The sequence below is a fragment of the Schistocerca gregaria genome, chromosome 1, assembly GCF_023897955.1.
Source record: "Schistocerca gregaria isolate iqSchGreg1 chromosome 1, iqSchGreg1.2, whole genome shotgun sequence".
NCBI lineage: Eukaryota > Metazoa > Arthropoda > Insecta > Orthoptera > Acrididae > Schistocerca > Schistocerca gregaria.
In genome coordinates, this window is record NC_064920.1 from 455964838 (window position 1) to 455988819 (window position 23982).

General features: G+C 38.9%; 1 protein-coding gene across 2 annotated transcripts in view; it reads right to left on the bottom strand.

Moving 5' to 3' along the window:
• The window catches only part of LOC126352307 (ubiquitin carboxyl-terminal hydrolase 34), a 538206-nt gene that overhangs the window by 223095 nt on the left and 291129 nt on the right, over nt 1-23982 (bottom strand). For both annotated transcript variants that reach the window (XR_007565188.1, XM_050002677.1), the window contains exons 33-34: nt 22779-23059; nt 3921-4222 (exon numbers count right to left, since the gene is read on the bottom strand). Coding sequence is in view for 1 of the 2 variants with exons in the window: in XM_050002677.1 (XP_049858634.1) it covers nt 3921-4222; nt 22779-23059 (583 nt within the window). In the remaining variant the exon portion in view is untranslated. The remainder of the gene's footprint in view (nt 1-3920; nt 4223-22778; nt 23060-23982) is intronic.

Sequence of the window (23982 nt, forward strand, 5' to 3'; positions counted from 1 at the left end):
AACTCTCCTTTAACAGAATGCAATTTTGTAAATTAGTACATTGCAATAGAACTTTTGAAGAAATGGAATCTAGTGTGACAGAAAATGGTGTGATAAATAATTTCAATTCATTTTCTAGACTCCTTAAGTTCTGAATTCTTGTCTTAAAACTGTGACAAAGTGATAGCATGTCTTGTTAAAAAATCATAATATCTGTGGTGGGGCATGCTGTAGTGACAAAAGACAGTACAGGTTGCTTTCCCAAGCTGCCTTTCAAACAGACTCAGTTCATCCGTGAACACAGTAACTCCATCGTACATGTAAATAATGAGCAAACACATCCCTTGAAACATCACTTAAGTTATTTTAAATATCATACTTCATCAGTGAGGAAGGCTGTTTGCACCAACAGAACACGGAGCAAACATGGTGTAATAGGTCTGCATGGCAAGCTGCATGCGATTGCCTGTGACCTATTGGGTAGAGTTGGTACCATCTGTCCTATTAAATCAAACTGAAATACAAATAATTCCCTCCAATAGCAAAATAAGATATCATGATGTTATGCACTATTACATTTAGTACTAAACTTTCGGCAGGATGGAGAACAGCAATTTCTTCCAGCAATACTGTTCCTGTTAACTAGAATACGAGCACTTGCGTGACATCTTTTTTTTTTTTTTTTTTTTTTTTCTCTTAGAGCCTCTTTTACAGTATGTAGTTTAAGCAGACAACAAATGGTCAATGGGAATCAAATAATTATGACTTAAATTTAGATGGCTGTGCAGCATCAGGCTAATGCCATTCTGTACTTCAATGCTAAGTCTAATAGGACATACATAAAAATTGTGGCATTAAGATACTTTTACATCTAAGAGATAATTTGAGTCTCAGGGTACCCAGGTTTAAAGCATTTTTGGCACAAACTGTGTAGACAAACAGTTCAAACCACTAGCGCACTCAATATCCCTGGCACATTCAATACTGACAAGCTGGCCAGCACAGGCTGTAGCATTAACATAATGCATACAGTTATAGGTGGAAGCTACATTGAGGGCAAAGACAGCTTTCGAAAGCCTGAAAGACTGTAATAGAACATGCTGTAATACCACAGATGAAATATCACTCAAGAGGCAAATGCCAAAATTCTCTGTTCTTAATATCTGGTCTCCATCTTAAAAATGAGAGTCTTTTTGTTATCTATTCCTACAGGTGTTATGAGTTAACAATACTAAATTACAATGACACACAGCTGATGAAAATATATAACAGGAAAATATGGGTGCCCAACTGTAAATTAGGTCAAGAGACTCTTGAAGAGAGAGGCAAATCTTGCTATATCTGAAGTAGAATAGAAGCAGAAGGAAGATGCAAGAAATGCATAATAGTAATGATTGTACAAGGGAAAAAACTTCCTACAAAAACAATATGAAAAGCTATGTTTGGGTTAAATCTCAAAACGAGTATGAAACAACTGATTATGACAGAAATGAAACAATTAGGAGTCTTCGTAATGTGGTGTTGCTGGAGACATTTGAGACACAGGTCTCAAAATCAAATTTTAAAGAGCAAGGTATTTTGAAGGACAGATGTGGAGGATAACTACTGTAAAGTTTGGAAGGTGGGAGACAAGGTACTGGTAGAAGTAAAGCTGTCATAGTACTTGGAGTGGGTCCTGACACAGTTTGGAATTACTGTATGATGCCTATTATGACCCTCTTCACCTGTCGGCGGTCTCTGTCAGTCAACAGATGGGGTCGGCCTGTACGCTTTTGTGTTGTACATGCCCCGTCATGTTTCCACTTCACTATCACATCGGAAGCAGTGCACCTCGGGTTGTTTAGGAGTATGGAAGTCTCACATACAGACTTACAACACAAGTGACACCCAATCACCTGACCACGTTTGAAGTCCGTGAGTATATTTACAATATGCAGCTGATATTTTTCTCATCAATATATCAATGGTTTGGATACTGTTTTGAAAAGAGGTTATAAGATGAACATCAGCAAAGAAAAAGATGGGTAACAGAATGCAGCCAAAAGAAGTCAGGCCATACGGAGGGAAGTACATTAGGAAATGTTGTTGTTGTGGTCTTCAGTCCTGAGACTGGTTTGATGCAGCTCTCCATGCTACTCTATCCTGTGCACGCTTCTTCATTTCCCAGTACCCACTTCAACCCACATCCTTCTGAATCTGCTTAGTGCAGTCATCTCTTGGTTTTCCTCTACGATTTTTACCCTCTACGCTGCCCTCTAATACTAAATTGGTGATCCCTTGATGCCTCAGAACATGTCCTATCAACCGATCCCTTCTTCTGGTCAAGTTGTGCCACAAACTTCTCTTCTCCCTAATCCTATTCAATACTTCCTCATTAGTTATGTGATCTACCCATCTAATCTTCAGCATTCTTCTGTAGCACCACATTTCGAAAGCTTCTATTCTCTTCTTGTCCAAACTATTTATCGTCCATGTTTCACTTCCATACATGGCTACACTCCATACAAATACTTTCAGAAATGACTTCCTGACACTTAAACCTATACTCGATGTTAACAAATTTCTCTTCTTCAGAAACGCTTTCCTTGCCATTGCCAGTCTACATTTTATATCCTCTCTACTTCGACCATCATCAGTTATTTTTCTCCCCAAATAGCAAAACTCCTTTACTACTTTAAGTGTCTCATTTCCTCATCTAGTTCCCTCAGCATCACCCGACTTAATTCGACTACATTCCATTATCATCGTTTTGCTTTTGTTGATGTTCATCTTATACCCTCCTTTCAAGACACTGTCCATTCCGTTCAACTGCTCTTCCAAAGTCCTTTGCTGTCTCTGACAGAATTACAATGTCATCGGCAAACCTCAAAGTTTTTATTTCTTCTCCATGGATTTTAATACCTACTCCAAATTTTTCTTTTGTTTCCTTTACTGCTTGCTCAATATACATTAGGAAATAAAACACTAACAACAGTAGATGAGGTTAGCTATTTGGACAGCAAAATAACTGAAGATTGTTGAAGTATAGAGGATATAAAATGCAGGCTGGTAATAGCAAGAAAAGCATTTCTGTAATTAAAAAAAAATATTTGCTAATATCCAATATAAATTCAAATTGTAAGAAATTTTTTCTAAAGCTATTTATTTGGAATGGAGTCTATATGGAAATGAAACATGGATGACAAGCAGTTCAGACAAGAAGAGAATAGAAGCTTTAGAAATGTGGTGTAATAGAATAACGTTAATCAAAGGGCTAGTCTGAATAACAGACGAGGTCTATACACAATGGAAAAATATACATTCAAAAAATTTAAATGAAGTAATTTGCAAGCATGCTGACTTGATCACTGTTATCTTTTTCTTCAGATTAAAATTGTTCTCATACTTAGAATTCATCGTTACAATTACAAATTTTGCGATATAAATAAAGCACACATACTAGCTTGTTAAGAATTTAGCAAATATTTTGTTATTTCCAGAAACCCCTGTAAGTAATGTTAGGTGGTCCTCTGCCAGGCTTTAGACATCATGTTTATGCCCCAGTTGCACTAGTGCACATCGCCATCAAACGTGGCTGGCTCTGAAAAACAAACCCACTGCCTACTTGTCAGCTACACTTGCACATTGAACCTGTACCTGCAGCTGGATCACTACAGTAGCATATTTGGTTCTCCCTAAGAGTGAACGGAAATGCTCTTATGCACTTGTTGAGAAAGAGGCATGCACCTACATGTGTGCCTCTACTTGCATGTGGGGCAAGCACAGGCCCAAGGAAACTAGGTGTGATGTGCAGAGATGTAAATGCAGCCTTACAGTGTCTATGAAATACATGACAGTGTTATTCTTCCCCATCTTTAATTATTATTATTATTATTATTTTCAGATCAAATTGTTATGTCAGTTTTAAAAATAATCAAGCAATCTCTTTTCTTAGTACTTACTTGAAGTATGTATGTTCAAAGATGTTCTTATCCTGAAGGAAGTGCATGTTATCTTGCCAGATCCAGTCTTCAAGCTCTTTGCTAAGTTCAAATGTGGGTTGTTGCTGTGCTTTGGAAGCAGCAGGTGGTGAGGCAGCAGTGGCTGCTTGTGGTACTGTGAGAGCATCTGCCTCTGGTTCTTCCTTTGAGCCCCGCTGCTCTCCATCGCGGCTTACCCATTCATAGAACAGCATATATGCGCTATTTGTTTTTTCAAAGCTGAAGTCCATGAATTTATCTGTTACTGAGTCGTATGTCTTGCTCTAAAAATTGAGGAGAAAACAAAAAGAAACAGTTGCAGATTATACATGGTTCAACAGTGTGGCTGATACTAGAAACATAGGACACGACAAATTTTCATGGTACTGAATAGATAGAAATAGATTTCACAGAATGTACCTCCCTAATTAATTAAAACCCAGTATATCAGGTACAAGGTACCACTTATATGTCCATTGCCTTTCTCCCATATGTTAGCAAAACCTAAAATCCCAATGTAACTTCTGAAACCCAAACAAATCCAAATACAACAATGCTCAATTTAATGTCCTGGATATATGCAGCTACAAGTTTCTTTTTCTAACATACAAAAGAATGGAACAAAAAACTGAGAATCTGTTGGGTGATGATCAGTTTGACTTTAGGAAAGGCGAAGGCACAAGACAGGCAGTTGTAATGTTGCGCTTAATAAGGAAAGCAGGACTTCAGAAAAATCAAAAGTCAATACATGTTCATAGGATCTGTTGACCTACAAAAAGCATCCAACAATTTAAAATGGTGCTAGAAGTTCAAACTTCTCAGAAACTTAAATGTCTGTGATAGGGACAGATAGGTAATATACAATACTTACTAAATCAGCAAAGCTTTGCAATTGCCTAAATAAATGTGGAAGTAATTCCATATCCTCTATATCCGCATCCAGTGATGCATATTGGCTGAAGATGACACCGCAGTCGGTTGGTACTGTTTTAAAAATATGTAGCCTATGTCGGTCTCGATGTCTATTTGAGTATAATGTAAAAGTTTAAAGTAAATTGGCCAAGAACTTTTTAAGAAGTGCATCTTCATGTTTTTGCGGCATAAAGACTGTGCCATAAAATTTCGGGCATGCAGCCGCATAAATTCAGTTTCTCCTGCTTCTAATATTTCGGCTGAATAAGTCCAGCCATCTTCAGAGTGAGCCTAGGTGACTAATGTTCCAGCAGTTGCTCCATCCTTTTAAACTCGAGGACTGAACTACTGTGTATGCGGCCAAAGATACACATGGCGCCAGTGACGTTGATAGGCGGCAAAGAGGTGTAACATATCCATGGAAATTAAATCTATGGCTGCGCAGTCGATCCAAATGGCGATATTGATGTGTCACTGAGAGCTGTAGCGTCGCGACGTCTTTGTGATTTAATTACAGAAATTGCCTGATTCCATGCTTTGTCCAAGCTGAAGCCAATATCTCTATTAATTAAATTAGTCGTCAACCAAATTTCAATTGCTTCTTTCATTACTGAGTCCCAGAAAGATGAAGTTGAGGGTAAAATTTCGACATTATTGCACACCAATAGAGTGCCCAGTGTCAATACAGTGATCTGCCGCTGCAGATTTATTAGGTTGTAAGACACGGGTGTACCTGTATTGCTCTGTGCTTTTCTCCTGGACTGTAAGTGTTGTCTGTCCAATGTATGAACGGCCGCAGACACAGGGGATCTTATAAACCCCAAGCTTCCGAAGCACCAAATTATCCTTTAACGGAACCCAGGAGCGCTGCAGTCTTTGGTGGAGGGCAAAAATCACTTTCACTTTGTTTCCAGAGGATCCATCCTATTTTTGATGAAAGGCTTCCCACATATGGCAGGAAAGCCATGGATTTATAACTTTCCGTGTCTTCCTCCACTTTTCTAGTGCCTACTCAGAACTCTAGTACACAGAGCACACGTCATTGCTGACGACAGCAGTCTGAAGGACTAGCTTCTACACCTGAGAAGAGTTTTTGAAGCCAACAGGTACTCTCCACAGCAGATACGTAAGGCACTACAAATGAAATCAAGAACCTGGTTGTAAGCTTGTAGAGACACTGGCTCCAAAACCTCAACCTTCTACTTTGCATTAACAAAATATCTCCATAACCAATAAAATATTTTAGGATTTTAATAATTTTAATATGAATAGTACATGGTTTGACAAACTTTACTGATTTAACTGATGCATATTTTAGATATACCAATTGAGCTTCTTTTATTTAGACGATTTTCTGTCACCAGTTTGTGTGGTGATAAATTTATATTTTTTGGAGTGTTATTTTACACAGAATTTATTTATAAGAACAATGTACTATTTATTATATTATATAATATGAAATATTTCATTAATGCTAACTCTGCAGTGTTGACTATCAATTCTGTCAAGCTACTGCTATGGTAATTCTGTCAATGATATAATGCTGTATGAAACTGGTGGAGCTTACAGTATATATTCTTGGTTAATGTTGCCTTATTCAGCAGTTGATGTTCGTGCTCTTTCAGATATTGCTCTGTCTGCCTCCACCATCATAGGTATAAAATTGTTATTATTGTAAAAAAAACTCCACATTAATAGGCCATGAAGGCCCAACAGTACCAACTGGCCGCCACATCATCCTCAGCCAACAGATGTCACCAGGTGTAGATAAAGAGGAGCATGTGGTCAGCATACTGCTCTCCCTGCCATATGTCATTTCTGATGTCGGAGCCACTATCTCTCAATCAAGTAGCTCCTCAGTTTGCCTCAAGGGCTGAGTGCACCCAAATTGCCAACAGCACTCGGCAGACCGGATGGTCACACATCAAGTACTAGCCCAGCCTGAGAGTGCTGAACTTCGGTGACCTGACACGAACTGGTGGTACCACTGCGGCAAGGCCATATCTGTTTTTATTGTAGCTTTCATTTGAAATATTTTTTTAGCCATATTACCATCTCTTTGTACAGAACTCCCTCTGCATATGTATTACTATTGTACTGCAGTGCTTCAAGCCTGAAGATAATCTAATTTATAGATTGAAACTGGTTACCAAATAAACATTTATCATGGTCAGGGCTGTTTTACTGAATTTTAACACTTTTAATCACTGTTTATGCACCACTGATAGAATGTTTTCTAAAACTTTAACTTACGAAATTACGAATAATGTATCCACATCTATTGTGCACTTGGGGATCGGAACATTCTTGAAATTATCTAGTAGTGCTAACAAAAGTACTAAAGTAAAAGAACAGCCTGGTGGAAATGAGGTAATTCTTTCATCGTGTATAAATGTTAACTTGACTTCTATTTATATATTTATTTATGTGTGTATACACTGCACTGAACTCTATCCTGAACTGCCAGTACACTGAATGCTCCTTTCAGTAATTTATATCTTAATCATTTCTTTCACTTTTGGGAGGTCCCTACTTGCCTGGACAATATATATATATATATATATATATATATATATATATATATATATATATATATATATATATATATATATATATATATATAAGATTCCAAGACTTACCAAGCGGGAAAGCGCCGGCAGACAGGCACATGAACAAAACACACAAACACACACACAGAATTACGAGCTTTCGCAACTGGCAGTTGCTTCGTCAGGAAAGAGGGAAGGAGAGGGAAAAATGAAAGGATGTGGGTTTTAAGGGAGAGGGTAAGGAGTCATTCCAATCCCGGGAGCGGAAAGACTTCCCTTAGGGGAAAAAAAGGACAGGTGTACACTCGCACACACACACACACACACACATATCCATCCGCACATACACAGACACAAGCAGACATATTTAAAGGCAAAGAGTTAAGGGCAGAGATGTCAGTCGAGGCGGAAGTACAGAGGCAAAGAAGTTGTTGAAAGACAGGTGAGGTATGAGCGGCGGCAACTTGAAATTAGCGGAGGATGAGGCCTGGCGGATATCGAGAAGAGAGGATATACTGAAGGGCGAGTTCCCATCTCCAGAGTTCGGATAGGTTGGTGTTGGTGGGAAGTATCCAGATAACTCGGACGGTGTAACACTGTGCCAAGATGTGCTGGCCGTGCATCAAGGCATGTTTAGCCACAGGGTGATCCTCATTACCAACAAACACTGTCTGCCTGTGTCCATTCATGCGAATGGACAGTTTGTTGCTGGTCATTCCCACATAGAAAGCATCACAGTGCAGGCAGGTCAGTTGGTAAATCACGTGGGTGCTTTCACATGTGGCTCTCCCTTTGATCGTGTACACCTTCCGGGTTACAGGACTGGAGTAGGTGGTGGTGGGAGGGTGCATAGGACAGGTTCTACACCGGGGGCGGTTGCAAGGGTAGGAGCCAGAGGGTAGGGGAGGTGGTTTGGGGATTTCATAGGGATGAACCAATGTGGAAGTTTCTTTCTGTTTTTTATATATATATATATATATATATATATATATATATATATATATATATATATATATATATATATATATAAAAGAAACACACACATAAAAGAGATGCTTCCAAGATTGTGGAAGAATGCAGGAGGTTCTCTCTTCAATAAAAGTTAACCTTGTAATTTATTTCATTTACCTCTATCAAGAAAACCTCTATAAACTATCAAAATGGTTACAGTTTCAAAACAAATTAACATTTTTAGGTTTAATGAGACACAAAGAGTAATCAAAAAATAATTGGGATTTTTAAATTTCTTTATACATACAATTTTCAGTATTTTTTGTCTGTCTTGTTGCATGTTCCTGAGGTATGTTTGCATTTTCAGTTGTTTTTAATATTCAGTTTATTAATAAGAACTGAAAAGGTTATAAGTGTTTTCGAGTGCTTGGCAAATTCTTATGTTCGAAAAACATGGATCAAGGATCTGCATTAAACGTTTCTTGATAAATGGAATAAAGTGGAGCACTACATTTGAAATTTTGAATGTGGCTTTTGACAAAGTTTCTATGAGTAAGATAAGAGTTTACAAGTGGTACAAATGCTTCAAAGAGAGCCGAGAAGATGTTGAAGACAATGATGACAATGATGGCCACCACCCTGGACACCCTAGCATGTAAGTTATTAATGGCAGTGTGGAAGTTGTAAAGAAAGTGGTTCTGTTGTTTTCGAAAAACTGCCAAATAACCATAAGAGAGTTGCTGATGATATCAGCATATCCTTTGATCATTCCAAGCAATTTTTTCGGGTCTTTTGTGCATGAAAGGTGTAGCAACAAAGCTTGTTTCAAAACTTTTGAATTACTACCAAAAGCGATGTGATGTAGACATCGCTCAGGAGTTGCTGAATGAAGTTGACAACATTCCAGAACTTCTGAAGAAGGTTATAACAGGTGACAAAATGTGGGTATACACATATGATGTTGAAACCCAAAGTCCAATTGTCCTATTGGAAACCACCTGAAGAGTCACGACCGAAAAAAATTTGACAAGTTCAATTATGTGTAAATGTTCTGTTTATTGTTTTCTAGAAGTTATGTTCTGTTTGCTGAAGTAATCCAGAGAAAACAACCAGAATTGTGGCAAAACTTTTCATGGAAATTGAATCATGATAATTCTCCCACTCACACCTCAATGCTTGTTCATGATTTTTAGCGAAAAACAAAACTGTTATGTTGTTTCAGCCACTGTATTCACCAGACGTGGCATTCTGAGACTTCTTCCTATTCCCGAAGCTGAAGAGAACCATGAAAGGATGACGTATTGTTACTATTAATGAGATAAAAACAGAATCACTGAAGGAGCTGAAGAGTGTAATGAAAACTGGATTCCAGAAGTTCTTCCAAGATTGAGAAAAAGTGCTGACACAAGTGTATTATATCTGAGGGAGATTAATTTGAAGGAGCCAAAAAATTCCCTTTACTGTGTGATCGCATCTCATATGTTGGTGTTTATAAGCAAAACATATTAAAATATTCTTTCTGCTCTACATGAAGTACCTTACTATGGGTACATGAATCAGTGAAAATGGTCATATTTCAAGAGAGGATAATGACCATGTTCTGTTCATGTGGACAAAATCTGACTGTTTAACATTATAATAGGAAAGTTTGCAATACTTCCAATTACAGTATAATAATTGAGGTTAGGTTATATAAAATTGAGAACCCGGCTGTATTTTACTTCAGCCAAGAACAATGAGAGGTCTCTCATGTCAGGTGCAGCGGTGCAAGTGACAAGGGATACAAAACTATAAGTCTTTGCATTCCATATGGTTTAGTACTCAACAACTGTATATTACAAAATACAAAATGCAAGTGCTGGAAAAAGTAAAATCAGTTGGCAAAGCAGAACATGAGGAGGGAAAAAAAGAGTCATAAGAAAAGTAGTTCAACCATTTCCTTGAATTCAAGGTTTTTAGTACCACATCTGTGGTACAAAAATATGTAACTTAGCTGCCAAAAATCCTTGAAGGTTTTGGGAATTTGATGGAACTTGCTGCAGACTGCCACACTTTCATACTGCACATTGCCTGTTGTTTCTATAATATATTTCTTTTTCTAAGTCATCAGCCTTCTCACTGGCTTGATGTGATCTACCACGTTGTCTTCTCTTGTCACCAGCTGCGACATAGTTGCGAATATGAATAGTGATCCAATACTGTTAAATGTTTTTTTTATTCCAGCCTTTGAGTTGCGAAGTGACTCTGTGGACAACATTGCCTATTTTACACCATATTTTAGTTCTACATGATGATGCTTTGCTGAGTGTATAAATGTTTTGACGATGTCATTACAGCTTTATCGCATTAGGACATGGCGTAGAACAAATCTGACTGAAACTGGTCATCATCAAAAGAATTTATATTATGATCAAAGGTGGAATAAAAAAAACAGGAGATATACTGAGTCACAGATAAGCACAACAAAACAGACTGTCACAAATAAATAAAGCTTTCGGCCATTAAGGCCTTCGTCAACAATAGACGTAGAGAGAGAGAGAGAGAGAGAGAGAGAGAGACACACACACACACACACACACACACACACACACACACACACACACACACAACTCACACACGACCGCAGTCTCAGGCAACTATAACCACACTGCAAGCAGCAGCACCAGTGCATGATGGGAGTGGCGACTGGGCGGGGGTGGGATGAGGAGGGATAGTATGGTGAGGGTGGTGGACAATGAAGTGCTGCACGTTAGACAGAGGGCAGATGAGAGGTGGCGGTGGTGGGAGTGAGAGAGGGGGGGGGGAGGAAGCAGTGGAGAAGGAGAGAGGTAAAAAGACTGGGTGTGTTGGTGGAATGAGAGCTATTATAAGATGCAATAAGCCATTTGGGCCATGTATATTCTCTAGTTCACGATCTTATCCTCTTTTCGATCTTATTCGAAATGTTTTAATCTCTGACTATACAGCAGTATATGTCACACAAACACAATTAACCATGTGATTTTTTAAAAAAATCATAAAATTACTGTACTATAAAAAGATAATTTTTTGTTTATGTGAATATATGGCTCTGAGCACTATGGGACTTAACATCTGTGGTCATCAGTCCCCTAGAACTTAAAACTACTTAAACCTAACTAACCTAAGGACATCACACACATCCATGCCCGAGGCAGGATTCGAACTTGCGACACGTAGCGATCACTCGGTTCCAGACTGAAGCGCCTAGAACCGCACGGCCACACCGGCCGGCTATGTGAATATATGTTATCATAATTGTTCTATTGTGCTGTTGGGTGAAATTTATTTGATGTAAATTAATTTTTATTTAATGTTTTATGATTCAATCTTGGTATGAATATATCTTTATTGATGTACTTTGGAGCAATGTTAACTGGGTGTGGGTGGGCTGTATGTTGTCTGGCAGGAAGGAAAGAAGGAGAGGTGTAAAGTTTTCTGGAGTTGCGTGTATAATGGAATGTATTTCCCTGAGTGAACATTGTAATTCATGGCAGCAAGGCATCTACGACTATTAAAAATGAAAGTTACATACAAATCAGTTTGTTGTCTATGTTAGTTCAAGAAACATGTCAACCTACAGGGTTTCCAGACCTACAAGAGAATCTGGCTTCCAGACTGAGGCAATTCAAGCAATAGATTGAAGGAGATCCTCAAAAACCAGATGAGTAATTTTTCTTGAAAACTACCACTAGGTTTGGGCAATATTTCTACTCCATGAACAATTATTACAATTAATGGTCATACAAGGTGCGTAACAAAGGAGGTTGTTATAAAGTGGTGCCACTGTGACCAGGATACTTGTACGTTTGGATTTCTGACAGTGTTTATGCTTCATGTGACCAAAAAGCATAAAATTGTGTTGCAAAGTACAATGATTTGAAATCAAATATAATCTGACATAATACATGTGGAGAAGTTTTGGAATGAAGCAACACTATGGACATACATGGTTGTAAAGGTAGAAGCATTATTACTAAAGTTGATGCTACCTACCCAATCCAGGACAATAATAAGCTAAGTACCAATTAAAACAATTTTTTTTATTTTCTCAGTGCAGTACTGTGTGAACATTTTGACTGTTTCTTTTTTTGGACTGATAATTTAAGAACAAATTTACAAAAAATGGAACACAATCCGAACAATTAAATAAATATGTCGAGCCTATCAGGTTCAACTAGTGACTTTAAACAGGAAATAGCCCATAAAGACATGTTTCAGGATGTATTAGGCAATAGTCAACCAAAAAAGTTAAATGAAATCAGTGTAGACTCAGGATTTGTAGACCGTAGCGTGTTAGATTCGAGTCCAGACCATCAGAAACAAGAACAGTCGCACATAAGTGAAAAATCCAAACAGTTAAATTTACAAGACATGTTTACTGCATTAATGTCATCAATGGAAAAAAATAGTGAAAAACTGTCATTGATAGAAAAAAAACGGTGAAAAACTTGAAAAGCCGATAGTCCCAGAATGTAATCTCATTACAAAAATAGGGGAAAAACAGGGGAAGTTGACAAGGATCTCAGATAGGTGCTGTTGAAGTTAGATGTAAAGATGCTGTTGGAGACACTAGCAAACAAGCTGTAACCTTTATAAATAAGTTAAATGAAAAAATAGGCAGTGTTGCCTTAGATGTAGATGAAAAAGTTCCAAAGATAGCTGAGATAACAGACTCAATTGTGTCAGACTTACATAGTGATGTCACTATTATAAAAAAAAAAAAACAAGTAGAACAGTTACAAGATGGGGCTTATCTAAAAACATTCTGTAATGTAGGACACCCAAGCTATCCTACTATGCCACTAAAAAGGTTTCCCTGGTGACAAACATTTTCATCCAGCTGATTTTATACAACATTGCCGTGACAGTTTTCTCCCTGGTATGAGCGATGAATTAAAAATTAAGTTTATTAATAGATCATTAGAAGGAGAAGCCTTGTCATGGGCTAACCGACTGGACTGAAGCAATTTACCTATAGATGAATTTGAAAAGTGTTTCTTGATAAGGTTTTGGTCTGACACTGAACAAGCAAGGATAAAGAGTGAGTTTTTAAATGGTCCAATGTACAGGGAGCATAGAGGAGTATGAAAGAGTTTTGCAAAGACAAGATCATGAAACTTGCACACTTAGACCAACCTTTTGATGAATTAACTCAAACAGACGTACTTAAGAGAGGGCTACCAGAGAGAATTCAAATTGGGTTAGTTTACGGGTCAGATGATTCTGTAGACAAGTTCCTACAATATGTAGAAAAGTTAGACAGGGCATATAATGGTTTTGGCCAACATAGTATTTATTTCAGGAGGCCGAACTGGAGTAACCACAATCATGATAGAAATACTAATAGTAATGACAATTTTTAGCAAAGACTTAACACCGCCACCCTAGGGAGGAATGACAGGAATCCAAATAATTTTAGAAATTATCAAGATGTAGGACCAAACCATGGGGACCAACAGTTTTGTGAGAAAAGAAATTCTGGGAACAGAAATGGTGATAGGAATTTTGAAAATAGAGGTGGACAATGGACAAATAATAACCAGTCCACCCCACATGTGAGAGATAATGATAGTAGAGGTGATAGCTTAAATTGAAACCCTCTCGGTTGGCAGAAACATTGGTGAACAGTCATTTTTGGCAGTAAACAGAAACCTACACAACACTGATTATATAAAATTCAGCAAGTTAACACCTATTTCATTATTTTCTGAGTATAGTAGTAATGCAGGAGGATGTTTTTCTGCTTGTAGTGAAAAATGTTTTTTGATTATACCAAAAGGGTAAGGTAATGGAATTCAACAAAATGAACAAGTATATCAAACTTTGTTGAACATAACCAGTGAACATGTAAGTGTAAAAGGTTGTATAATTGCAGGAGTAATGAGATTAGTACCCAGTATGTAGACAATGTTTGGTAAATTTTGAGGAAGTATATGGTGTGTGTGTGTGTGTGTGTGTGTGTGTGTGTGTGTGTACGTAGCAATTAGTAGAAGAGTCCACCTGAGATATTTAATGTCATGCACTAGTTTTCAATGTGTTTGTAAAATGCAACAGGTGAAATTACAGTTGCCTAGTCAAATGCATTTGAAAGTAATGACGTGATTGTAGGGAGTGTTACCTTTCTGACCCTTAAGCTAAAGTAATATGATTGTATACAGTAATGAGTTGTGCAAGCAAAGCAATGATTACAAACAGTAAAGTAATAAAACATGTAGAAAGTGTAACGTCTGTTTCTATTGTTAGAGGAAAAGCTATACCAATTGTGAGGTCTGCAGCTATGTGATGTTATTTTGTGAGGTTGATCTATTATGTAAGATGAAGCAGGTGGTTTTTCTTAGGTGATGATTATTATGGAGTATTCAATGGAGTAATGAGGAGATATTATGAGGATACGAGGTAAAGTTATTATGTTGATGCAATGAGGAGATATTTGATGTATTTAATGAAGTATTGGTGTATTACTGATGTAATGAGGAGAATAATGTTATGTAGGGACTGGTTAGGGAACCTGTTTTTTCTTACTGTGGTGAAAGTATATGAAAGACACACTTCGTTAGCAAGTTTTGTAATGCAAGTTGGATATGACTTGAAGTAACAGATGCAAGTAAATACTCAATCATATTTATGCAGAAAGGTTTATTCTATGTGAAGTGTAACACCTTTTATAATTAGGCAATATGTCAGTAATCTCTACACTGAAAAGTAATTAAGCATCTTGGTAGTAAATAATGTGAAGAACATGACACTTGAAAATAGGAAGTAAACTGGAGATTTTTTTTTAGTGAATTAACCGCTCTACCGTCACACCAATACATCATTACACACTGTTGAAAGGTAAAGAGAAGTGAAAACTGTTTATTTCTGAACTTATGAATTTTTTTTATACTTACGCTGAACCATATAACATAAGTCAGGATGAAAAATCTGAACACTTGATAGTTGATGTATTCAGTACTCAAAAGGCTATATGAATTGAACTACTTACTGTGTCAGGATAGACACTTGACATTTAACTGTTCTGTTATTGAAATCTGTGGGTACTTGTTTCTCAAAAAATTGATACAGAATATTATTTGTGTACAGTATATAACTTTTTGTATTACCTAAGTGGGTATTTTCCAATTCTATCTAGCTCTTGGTGGATTTTGAACCGGAAATGGTATGTAAATTTCAGACAACCCCATGATCTGGGGAGGACATTTTCATTGTTTTTAGTTTTAAGTGTTAGTTACATGACATGCTCTATGTACATTCATCATAGTGCTTATAAATATAAGTTATTTCATTGATGTTGTGTAGTATCCTCAGCCATGAGTTGAACAACATTGATAGTGAACTTAGCTGTGAGTTTAAACACACTACATGGTATCCCCAAATTGAAGTTGTGACATGTTAGCGCACCGGACTTATATTTGAACTGCTATACAATAATCTAGTATCCTGGAACTGAGTAGTGCTTATGTAGCACACAGAACTTTATCAAATGCTTTGATGTTTCAGTAGTGTCTACGCTGCACACAGTATTTCATGAACTACTGACAATGTAAAATGGCATTGTAAGCCAAGGTAGCGCAAAAAAGACACAGAGGACTTGCTTCTAAAATATGGTATCGCATTTTTTGGTAGTAAAATTGGTATCATGACCCACAATATTGAAAGTGGTTTCTTACTTCATAGTTATGATGACACTAACAGAAAATAGTATTAACTTTTCAAAAAAATTGAGTAACTTTAGGAAGGCAAGTGTGTAAGAGAACAAATCATTTATCTTAATTTTCTGCATCAAAACCAAGTTAAAAATTACTGATTGTTGACTGTTAGCTTTAGTCTTGTTACCCCTAAAGCATTAATATTTGCTTTACAGTTTTGTCTTAGTATAAGTATTTTTTCTTTAATATTACTAATTAGTATTTGTACAAAATTCAACAGCACAATTACATCTGACAAAATCTAAAATATTATCTTGTGAGAAATAACCTTATTCAATTTTTTTTTCAAGATGAGTTAATATTTGCTTTTACCTAAGGGTTTGCCAAGTATTCTTTTCACTTAACTTCAAATCAGTTAAGAAGTCATTTTGACATTTCTCGGTTTTCTTGAAACTCAGATTCTGAGAGCCTTATCTATCTTGCAATTTTCTCATGAAATATTTCATACATGTGATTACGGAACTTTGGATTCTGAAGCTGATATACTGTGAAATGTTGTAGGAAATACCCAGGGAGCCTTCTCCACTCCTCAAATATTATCAAGACCATGATAGGTATGTAGAACCATCTGACACCACCCTCCAATTCAGCCTCCACCAAACACCTCCTTTTATCAGTCTTCAGCATCACCTCGGTTCCCAGAACTACTGAAGATAGACACTGACTGTGTGTACTGTATCACAGACACAGTTTCTCTGACTGTTTGGAGATGTCACTATACCCATGCAAAGATGTAAACAATCATGCATGCACAGCGGCTATTAAACAGAGGGGGTCTGACAGCTCATTAGTCCCAGGCATTCCACCAGGAAGGAAGTACATGGCTCCTGTTGTCTGTAATTCAGCCATACCTAGATGGTAAATATCATGGTTCAATCGTGCCAACAATTTTACTTGGTGCCAGGAATGGCTCCCAACAAGGGAAGTGTCCAGGTGTCTCAGAGTGAACCAAAGCAATGTTGTTCGGACATGGAGGAGATACAGAGAGACAGGAACTGTCGATTACATGCCTCGCTCAGGCCACCCAACAGTTACTAATGCAGTGGATAACTGCTCCCCATGGATTACAGCTCAGAGGAACCCTGACAGCAATGCCACCATGTTGAATAATGCTTTCCGTGCAGCCGCAGGACATCGAGTTACGACTCAAACTGTGCACAATAGGCTACATGACGTGCAACTTCACCCCCGATGTCCATGGTGAAGTCCATCTTTGCAACCACAACACCCAGCAGCGCGGTACACATTGGCCCAACAACATGCCGAATGGACTGCTCAGGATTGGCATCACATTCTCTTCACCGATGAGTGTCGCATATGCCTTCAACGAGACAATCGTCGGAGATATGTTTAGAGGCAAGCCAGTCAGTCTGAGTGCCTTAAACACACTGTCAAGCAAGTGCAGCAAGGTGGAGATTCCCTGCCGTTTTGTGGTGGCATTATGTGGGACCGATGATTGCCACTGGTGGTCATGGAACGTGCCACAAAGGCTGTACGATATGTGAATGCCACCCTCCGACTGATAGTGTAACCATATTGGTGGAGCATTCGTCTTCACAGATGACAATTCGAGCCCTCATTGTGCACATCTTGTGAATGACTTCTTTCAGGATAATGGCATCTTTAGCCTAGAGTGGCAAGTGCATGTTCTCCAGACACGAACCCTATCGCAGATGCCTGGGATAGACTGAAAAGGACTGTTTCTGGACGACTTGACCCACCAACCACTCTGAGGGATTTACTCCGAATCGCTGTTGAGGAGTGGGACAATCTGGATCATGCAATGTGTGGTTTTCACGAGCAATAAAAAAGGCAGAAGTGATATTTATGTTGATTTCTATTCTAATTTTCTGTACAGGTTCAGGGACTCTTGGAACCAAGCTGATGCAAAACTTTTTTTGATCTGTGTATATTCTCAAATTCACGACCTTATCATTTTTTTTAAAGTTCTGAATTGGGGGGGGGGGGCCCTCCCTATGGTTCCCAAGCTGTGCAGCGACCATAAACCATAAAATTACCAAATAAGCAGCAACCAGTCCCAAGATAATGTTTTCTTTATTTAATATTGCAATAGTAAATAAAGAAAACATGATCCTGCAACTGGTTGCTGCTTATTTGGTAATCTTATTTGAAATGTTTAAACTCCAACTGTATGGTAGTGTATGTTGTGCTAACACAACTAACACCTGTGATTAAAAAAAACTAATTTTATAAAATTACTGTACTACAAAAAGATAAATTATTGTTTATGTGAATATTTGTTATCGTAATTGGTCTATTGTGCTGTTGAGTGAATTTCATTTTCTGTAAATTATTTTTGATTTAATGTTCTATGTTTCGATCTTGGTATGAATATATCTTTACTGAAGTACTATGGAGCAATGTTAGCTGGCTGCAGTTTGGTTGTATGTTGTCTGGCGGGAAGAAAGGAAGGAAGGAGAGATCTAAAGTTTTCTGCAGTTTCGTATAAATGAAATGTATTTCACTGAGTGAACATTGTAATTCATATAATTCATAGCAACACGTCATCTAGGACTATCAAAACTGAAAATTACTTATGAATTAGTTTGTCGTCTATGCTATTTCAAGAAACATGCAACCTATTGTTTCCAGACATACAAGAGAACCTGGCTTCCAGACTGAAGAAATTCAAGCAATGGATTGAAGGAGATCCTCAAAAACCAGATGATTTTTTCTTGAAAAATACCACTAGGCTTGGGCAATATTTCTACTCCATGAGCAATTTTTACAATTAACAGTCATCCAATGTACGTAACAAAGGAGGTCCTTAAACTGTCTAGTGCTAGAATGGGAACAGGGAAGGGCCTGGATGGGTGAGGACAGTGACTAACGCATGTTGAGGCCAGGAGGGTTACGGGAACGTAGGGTGTATTGCAGGGAGAGTTTTCACTTGTGCAATTCAGAAAATCTGGTGCTAGTGGGAAGGATCCATATGGCACAAGTTGTGAAGCAGTCATTGAAATGGAGGATGTTATGTTTGGCAGTGTGTTCAGCAACAGGGTGGTCCACTTGTTTCTTGGCCACAGTTTGTTGGTGGCCATTCGTGCGGACAGACAGCTTCTTGGTTGTCATACCCACATAGAATGCAGCACAGTGGTTGCAGCTTAGTTTTAGACTATGTGACTGGTTTCACAGGTAGCCCTGACTTTGATGGGATAGGTGATGTTCATGACCAGACTGGAGTAGGTGGTGGTGGGTGCATGTATGGAACAGGTCTTGCATCTAGGTCTAATACAGGGGTATGAGCCATGAAGCAAGGGGTTGGGAACAGGGGTTGTATAAGGATGGACGAGTATATTTTGTAGGTTCAGTGGACGGCGGAATACCATTGTGATAATGGACAGGACATTTCTCATTTCGTCACGATAAGGTAGTCGAAACATTGGTGGAGAATGTAATTTAGTTGCTCCAGTCCTGGGTGGTACTGACTGTATGGAAGGGACTTCTTAGTATGGAACAGGTGGCAGCTGTTGAAGCGGGGTATCGCTGGTGGTTAATAGGTTTGAAATGGATGGAGGTACTGATGTAGCCATCTTTGAGGTGGAGGTCAACATCTAGGAATCTGGCTTGTTGGTTTAATTAGGACCATGTGAAGCTAAAGGGAGAGAAGTTGTTGAGGATCTGGAGGAATGTGGATAGGGTATTCTCACCATTGATCCAGTTCGTAAGGATGTCATCAATGAAACTGAACCAGGTGAAGGGTTTAGGACTCTGGGTTCTTAGGAAGGATTCCGCTAGAAGGCCCATGAATTGGCTGGCGTAGGATGGTGAGATGCAGGTAACCATCACTGTGCCCCGGATATATCTCCTTATCCCTAGTCAGCTACTAGTCCCTTATACTGTTAGTGTGTTGTTGCTTGGCTCATGGAATCCCCCAAATGGGCTTACCACCAAATTACCCATCTATGGCTGCCACCCCTCCTTCTACAATGACCTCCACCTATTCAGATTCCGCCAATCCTTAGCCCTCACCAACATAGTCCTGGAAAACCACATCAACCAACCCCAACCTCCTTATGGTACCTTCTCTCCATCCACAAAATTCTCCTTGCATGCAATCCCAATTTTCTGGAACCCACAACACATATTGAAAGTCTTGCCTGCAGGAACTTGAGCAACATGCACAATGCCACCTCAAAAAACTCTCCACCCTGCTCACTTCCTATTCCTGCCTTGAAAGTACCACTGTCCGCCACCTCTACAACAACCTTCAAACTCCCCATGTCCCCTCATAGTAGACAAACCTCGTCTCTAAGACATACTACACTTACCCCACCCTCCAAAACTCCCTCCCACCACCACACAGAATCCAGAACAGAAACAGACACCTAACACAGTCATGCCTTTCCTTCAGAAGCCTTGGCCCCACAGAAATAACTGTCCTTTCCAAAGGCATCACATTTTGTCCCACTCCCAAATTCAATCTGCAGGACTTGTTAAACATCTTCTCTCCTTTTCCTGGTCCATACAATGGAAACACTTTTTCACCACCAATCCTACCAATCAGACTCATTCAGTGACCAATACTAAACCCTGTTTAACTTAATTCACTCCCCCATCAAATTATGATCCACTCCTACTGCCCCCAAATAACCGTCTGCAAACTTTCCAGAATTTCTTAACTTTGGTCACTTCTTGCACTCCTACTTTCTATGTGCTTCCTAAAGTCCATAAACCTAAACACCCAGGATGCTCCATTGTGGCTGGTTACTGTGCCCCCACTGAGAGGATCTCTGTTCTTGTAGACCAACACCTTCAGCCTATTACCCAGAACCTAACCTGCTATATAAAAGATACCTACAATTTCCTCCATCAACTCTCCACAGTGCCTGTCCATTTACCACATGGTGCCCTGCTTATCACTATTGATGTCACCTCCCTTTACACTAACATTCCTAATGCCCATGGCCTTACCACTATTGAACACTACATTTCTCAACACCTGACAGATTCCAAACCAACAACCTTCTTCCTAATCGCTCTAACCAACTATATCCGCACCCACAATTACTGCTCCTTTGAAGGCATTACCTACAAGCAAATCCAAGATACAGCGATGGGTATCCAAATCTCACCATCCCTCTGCCACCCATGGGCATTAAATCTGCGGTCCCTCTTGAAATATACCAAAGGTCTCACTGAAGTCTTCACAGACCGTAGTTAACCTCCCAACAATGTACAGAAACAAATCTCCCATGCCTTATTTTTCCAGTCTCCCATCACCTCCCAAAGTGCCACCGTTCGGTCACAAAGGAGCACTCCCTCATAACTCAGAACCACACAGGACTGGAGCAATTATTTACATTCTCCACCAGTGTTTCGACTACCTTTCATCGTGCCGAAATGAAAAATGTCCTGCCCACTATCACAGCAGTATTCTGCCGTCCACTGAACCTACACAATATACTCGGCCATCCTTACACAACCCCTATTCCCAAACCCTTGCTTCATGGCTCATACCTCTGTAATAGACCTAGATGCAAGACCTGTTCCACACATACTCCCACCACCAACCACCACCTACTCCAGTCCAGTCACGGACATCACTTATCCCATCAAAGATAAGGCTACTTGTGAAACCAGTCATGTGATCTACAAGCTTTGCTTCAAGCACTGTGCTACATTCAACATGAGCATGACAACCAAGAAGCTATCTCTCCACATGAACGGCCACCGACAAACTGTGGCCAAGAAACAAGTGGACCACCCAGTTGCTGAACACACTGCCAAACAAGACATCCTTCATTTCAATGAGTGCTTCACAGCCTGTGCCATATGGATCCTTCCCACCAACACTGGCTTTTCTGAACTGCGCAGGTGGGAACTTTTGCTGCAATACATCCTACATTCCTTTAACCCTTCTGACCTCAACCTTCCTTAGTCTCTGTCCTCACTCATCCAGCCCCTTCCCTGTTCCCATTCCAGCACTACACAGCTGCCATTCCACCATCACACTCAGTCTTCTTACCTGTTGTCTTTTCCACTACTCCCCCCCCCCCCCCCCTTATCTCCCCTACCCTCTGTCTAACCTGCAGCACTTCACTGTCTGCCACTCCCAAATACTATCCTTCCCTCTCCCTGCCCCAGCCTCCTCCTTACACCCACCCAGCTACCACTCCCATCATGCACTGGGGCCACTGCTCGCAGTGTGGTTTCAGTTGCCTAAGACTGCAGTTGTGTGTGTGTGTGTGTGTGTGTGTGTGTGTGTGTGTGTGTGTGTGTGTGTGTGTGTGTGTGTGTATGTCTATCTATTGTTGACAAATGCCTTATTGGCTGCAAGCTTTTTTTATTTGTGACAGTCTTTCTGTTGTGTCTATGGCTCAGCATCTCCACTATTCAAACATAATGGAAGTTATTCCATGATGTCTTAACTCATGACCTATCACCATGTCCTTCCTTTTAGTAATTTTTTTCCACTTGTTCCTTTCTTTGGCCAATCTAGGCCTGGGGGAAGGAGGCAGATATATATATATAAGGTTTACCTTGGGTCCTTCATTAGATTTACTATGACAGCTCCAGCATTGGCCACAGCCATTTGTATAAACTGATTTCTCGATGAATGGATAAACATATTTAATAACATTAAAATGAAGTTATACCATTGCATAAGCCTTGGTGTTGTGTATTCAAGTTCTAATTTGTGTAAATGAGCATTAAACAGTACAAACATTACTTACTGTCATCTCACCACCAAAGCATTCAGCGGCTATTTGGTTGGGATCAAATGGTTTTACTTCCGCATCATTGAAAAGAAACCACTTATCACGATTAGATGCAGTCCGGTCCCTTATGAAACTGTAGTAATGACCACCATCAGCTGTTCCAGTGTGCACAGTCACACCAATCAGATCATATTCATAGCATTCATTGAAATCTTCTGAATATGATGCTTCTTTGTCTTCCTCCTCTTGATCATCAGTCTTCTCGGTCTTTCGCAGTTCTGATTTCCTCTTTTCCTCTGTAACCACAAAGAGAGAAGAATTTATGAAACTAGTACGAAGAATGAAGGATATAACAGTTTAATGATCCTCAAGGCAAAGCACTAGAGGTGACTGGAAAATAATGTTTATGGAGTAAGCCTCTGTGCAAAAGACAATCCTGAAGTATTTACCTTACCACCTCACTGCACGATCATCAAGTTCTTTACAGTCTTTGAAAAAATATATTTATATTTTAAAGAATTCAGTTTACAATGTAAGCTCAAAGATAAAATTGTTCAAAATGTCACAACATAGTCAAATCATGATCCATGAAATTTTGCGCAAATTGCCAGATGTCAATAACTTGCTGACAAACAAAAGCTGAACAAAGTGAAAATTAGCGTAAGAAGAGCAATGAGAGAAGCATTCAATTATTTTGAAAGTAAGACGTTGTCAACTGACCTGAGTAAAAACCTTAAAGAGATTTTGGTCGTATGTAAAATCAGTAAATGGGTCAAAATCACCTATTCATTATCTCAGTGAACACGCCGGCACTGAAACAGACGATAACAGAGAGAAGGCCGAAATACTGAATTCACCGCAGAAGATCGTAACACTGTCCCTCTTTTCAATAGTTATATGAACATCAAAATGGCAGATATTGAGATAACTGATAGTGGAATTGAAAAGCACCTACAATCGCTTAGTAGTGGAAAGGCTTCAGGACCAGATGAGACACCAATAACATTCTATAAAGATTATCTGAAAGAACTTACTCCCCTTCTAGCAGTAATTTATCATAGATTGCTTGAGCATTGAACGGTACCTAACGACTAGAAAAAAGTGCAGGTCATTCCCATTTTTAAGAAAGGCTGTAAGACAGTTCCACACAATTATAGATCTGTATCATTTACGTCAATGTGTTATAGAATTATGGAACATGTTTTATGCTCAAGAATTA